At 34.6% G+C, this 4,793-nt stretch overlaps 1 protein-coding gene across 1 annotated transcript in view; it reads right to left on the minus strand.

Annotated features, from left to right (window-relative positions):
• The window catches only part of SGO2 (shugoshin 2), a 47,136-nt gene that overhangs the window by 8,259 nt on the left and 34,084 nt on the right, over window positions 1-4,793 (minus strand). The window contains exons 6-7 of the mRNA XM_023510386.1: window positions 3,001-3,221; window positions 13-1,544 (exon numbers count right to left, since the gene is read on the minus strand). Coding sequence (XP_023366154.1) covers window positions 13-1,544; window positions 3,001-3,221 — 1,753 coding nt within the window. The remainder of the gene's footprint in view (window positions 1-12; window positions 1,545-3,000; window positions 3,222-4,793) is intronic.

Raw genomic sequence — 4,793 nt, forward strand, 5'->3', positions numbered from 1 at the left:
TTCTAGGTTTCCAGGGATGATCTCTTTACCTTTTTGGGTTGGAAAGAAAGAGTTACCCTTTACTGGACAATACTCACTTTTGTTGCTACCTAAATTATTTACTTCAGAAATTATTTCTGTCTTCTGATTTATTTTCTGCCTAAGCTTATTAACTCTTGATTCATTTTGCTGAACAGGGTATATATCAGTGATGTGTTTTTGCAAACTCAGTATATCCTGGGTCTCACAATTACATAGGTTTTCATTATCTCTGGTGAAGAGAGAAGGGATTAGAAACTCATCTGCAACTTCTAGGTTTCCAGAGATAGTTTCTTTATCCTCCTGGAAGAAAACATCACGTTCTTTTAGGCCATACACATCTTTATCATTATCCTCATGTATTTGGTTCATTTCAAAAATTACTTCTGTCCTCCGATTTATTCTCTTCCTAGGCTTATTTATTTTTGATTCATTTTGCTCAGGAGGTTGCATATCAGTGACATACTCATTCAAATCCAACCTATTCTGGGTCTCATAATCACATAAATTTCCATTATCTTTGACGGAAACATTTGCTGTTTGAAATTCATTTGTGACTTCCAGATTTTCAGAAATGGTTACTTCATCCCTTTGGTTTGGGAATAAGTTATCTTTTTCTAACTTATGAATCATAAATGTCTGTCTAGAAGCCTTCCTTTTATTACAAGTTAGGGAATTCTGACCCATATCAAATTTACTTTCCTGCTGGAATTTATCTGAACTTTGGGAGGAGTGTGCTTTTTCTGGCTTATTTATTACATATATTCTTTTCTTCTTTTTATTACACTGTGTATTTTGTCTGTCATCTTGATGAAAGTCATTACAAGGGGTTATTTTCTTCAGGATGTCAGCCTCGGTCAGTTGTTCTGTACTGAAAATAAAATCTGGATCTTCTGAATCCCTTTTGTCATCCAGGACAACAGATCTTCTTTCAAGTCCATTTTCAATCTTTTTATCTATATCTACATCACAACTATTTTCAAATTGTCTCTTCGATCTTTCTTTCCTTTTTTCAGAGCTTGAATCTTTCACTTTTCTGAAAGTTTTCATTGCACCCTCCTTTGTTTCATTGCTACTTTTATTTTTAGTGCCTGTTGAAACTGTCACAATTTTACTTACTTCACTGGCAGTTAAATCCATGTCAGCATCATACACAGTTTTCTGCAATTGAAGGTCATCATTGTCTTGAACTTGATTCCTGTACTCTGCATTACGTTCATCAACAGACTCAGAAGATAAGCCAGGAAAATGTGGTGTATTTCTTTGCATCGTAGTACTCTTTTCTTTAATACAATTGTTTATCTCATTCCAATTTAATTCTGAACTTGAAATCTGTTGTTGATCTAAATCTATCACATGAGGAGTGTCTGCAGAGAGATTATTTGACTCCTGAGATGACCCACGCTTCTTTCTTTCAGTCACATTACTAGGAGATGGTCTGTCCCATCTGTGGCCAATAGATGAGGCATCTTTCATCTCATTCATCAGAGAACTCTTGGAACTTTGGTCTGAGTGATAATGGCTCTCTATTTAAAAAAAAGAAAAACAAAATCCAGAAATAAGTAGTAAGTTATTCTAGGCAAAAGTCACATTTAATATTTGTATCTATGGAAAATATACACTGAGAATTCACTGCCTTAGGCCACAAAACAGAGTGGAGTACTAGCATACATTTCTAGAGTGGAAGGAGGCCAGCAAATGACCCTAAATAGTCAAGGTACCGCTGATAAGGATCACTATCCAAAGGATATCATCAGGCAGCTAAGGTTTATACACACACACACACACACACACACACTCTCCTGGAAAGGAAAAATAATTTGTAGTTCTAAATTCAATAAATTCAATGAAGTAGCTGGGAGCAATGGCTCAGGCCTATAATCCTAGCACTTAGGGAGCCCTAGGCTGAAAAATCATTTACGGCCAAAAATTCTAGACTAGCCAGGGCAACATAGTAAGACCTTATTTCTACAAAAAATTTAAAAACTTAGGTGGGCATGGTGGCACATGCCTGTAGTCCCAGCTACTCAAGAGGCTAAGGTAGGAGGGTCACTCATGCCCAGGAATTTGAGGTTGCAGTGAGCTATGATGACATCACTGCATTCTAGCCAGCTCAACAAAACCGGACCCTAATTCACAATAATAAAAATAAATAAATAAATAAATTCAATATAGTTATGGTTCTGTAACCCAATCTGAAAATCTATGACAAATCCATAAGCACCAGACTATCCCACAGGTAATCACATAAATAAAATGTAACTGCCATTACCCTTTCTTGATTAATCATTACCCAGGCTCAAGTTTTCACTTTAGCACTAATTGATAATACCTTTTACTATATTTATGTAGGTCCCTAATTTTCATACCCCTGAAAAGGAGAGAATGAAACTAAATAAATAAATACATGATATCTTTACAAATCATAAGATAATATACAAAAAAGAAAAAAATTCTTAAGACCTGTTCTTTTGGGGGGCAGCGCCTGTGGCTCAGTGAGTAGGGCGCTGGCCCCATATACCAAGGGTGGCAAGTTCGAACCTGGTCCTGACAAAACTGCAAAAAAAAAAAAAAAAAAAAAAATTGCCAGTCCTTGTGGTGGGCGCCTATAGTCCCAGCTACTCAGGAGGCTGAGGCAAGAGAATCACCTAAGCCCAAGAGCTGGAGGTTGCTGTGAGCTGTGACACCAGTGCACTCTACCTGGAGCAACAAAGTGACACTCTGTCTCTTAAAAAAAAAAAGACCTGCTCATTTTTAAACATGGTTTCCAAAGTGTAACAGTATTATGCCCCTGTGGATTTGACATTTGTCAGCATGTTTACTTTTAAATTAAATTTTTCACCAGCGGTTTTAAATTATAGAGGTTAGCAAATCTTTAACATAGACATCTAACTTATTAAATGTTTATCATCATTGCACTCAGGAAGAAAATCTGATGAATCTAACTAATAGTAATACTCAAGATGAAGTTTTAAATCTCACCTTTGGAACGTACATCAATAGAAGTATATTTTGAATCATTTGAACCCCACACATTTTGATTATTTTCTTTAAGAGATGACATTTCCAAATTATATTGAGTCAATAAAGGTAGTGCTGTTGATACTGAAGAGGGGCTATCAGATGATGTCCTTGATTTAATATTGTTGTCACACTGCATATTCTCTTTGTCCTCATCGTCATCACTTGAAGTTAATGGAACTCTAAAGGCAAATGGTAACAAAATGAGTAACTTTGTATTTTCAAAAATTATTTAGAAAATTATATGAATAATTCTACATTCTATTTATTTAAGATCCAACCACAAAGCCCACCCTGGCACCTTTCCAGGTTCAATAAAGCCCTCTAAAGGTAGGAAATAGGTAGTTTCTAATAGTATAGAACTTGGAAGAAAACAGGGAATGCTTCTTGGCAGCCCCCAAAGAAGATAATTATTATAATCACTGATTGTGCTATGTAGAATACTATTACTAATTATATGAATAAAGTTTCAAACATACTTACAAATAGTCATATAAAATATTTATACTTTAACTATAATTAATAATATGAAATATTCAAAACTCTTTATTTTCTATCAAGGATAAACTGTACATAAAATTATGTGTGAAATAAGTTTGCTATGTTTCCAAAGGGCCATCCAAGTACCCTAACCACATTCTTAGAATAGGTAAATCTTCAAGAGAAAAAATGACAGTAACACACAACAGTAATTTGATAAGCTGACATAGTTGAGTTCAAAGAATAAATAGTAGTAACACTAGCAGTAAATATTTTGCCTTGTACCCAAAAGAAATCACAGATATTTAAAAATAATTTATAATGAGAAAATAAAAACTGATAAATATTTTTAAAGATTTAAAGGCAAATGACCCAAAGAATAGCTGCTGGGAGGAAACTTGAAGAAATAAGTTAACAAAAATAAACAGATATTCTGTTTCCGATACTGACTACTATTACACCAACCCTATCAAACATAATGACCATAAATGCTGTATAAAATATAAAAACAAAAGTAAAGTCATGGAGAGTGGACAAAAAGGAAATAGAGATTGTAAAAGAAGGTTGACCGTTGGAAGAAGTGTGAGTTCCCCACTATTTACAGCCTCAGCCAGTGCTACATACAAAACAACTTAGAAACCCATGTTCTTAATTGGCTTGAGGTTAGAATTCAGGGCCTCAGCACATCTGCAAAGTGATGGGGGAAATATCAGATAAGAGAGGTAGAGAAGGGAGCCCCAAATTTTGTGTATAAAGCTTCTAAAATCTCTAGCTGACTTATGAATCAATATACATGAGGAAGATTCTAAGTGGCCCAGCAAAGGATAAAATAATTGAAATGAGGTTTCAGAGGTGGCTCATCACAAAATATAAGATTTTTAGCTTCAGACAAAGTTACTGTCTACTAAAATTGAAACATCAAAACTTGTTGGAGGAAGCCAAATTTTTTGCAACACAATATTCACAATGTCCATGTATAATCCAATATTATTCAATATATGAAGCAATAAGAAAATATGATTCAAACTCAAAGGAAAAGGTAATCAACAAGAAATGATCCTGATATGCAAATAGCCAAAAAGTACGTGAAAATATGCTTGACATCATTTGCCATAAGTGACATGCAAACCAAAACCACAAAGAGATTCTAATTCACACCCATTAGAATGGCTACAATCATAGATAAACCTTTGGCCAGCCTAACCAAGAAAAAAAGAGTAAAATCTCTAATCTCATCAATTAGAAATGGTAAAGATGAAATAACAACAGACCCC

The sequence above is a fragment of the Otolemur garnettii genome, unplaced genomic scaffold (genome assembly GCF_000181295.1).
Source record: "Otolemur garnettii isolate 467f Iridium unplaced genomic scaffold, OtoGar3 scaffold00013, whole genome shotgun sequence".
Taxonomy (NCBI): domain Eukaryota; kingdom Metazoa; phylum Chordata; class Mammalia; order Primates; family Galagidae; genus Otolemur; species Otolemur garnettii.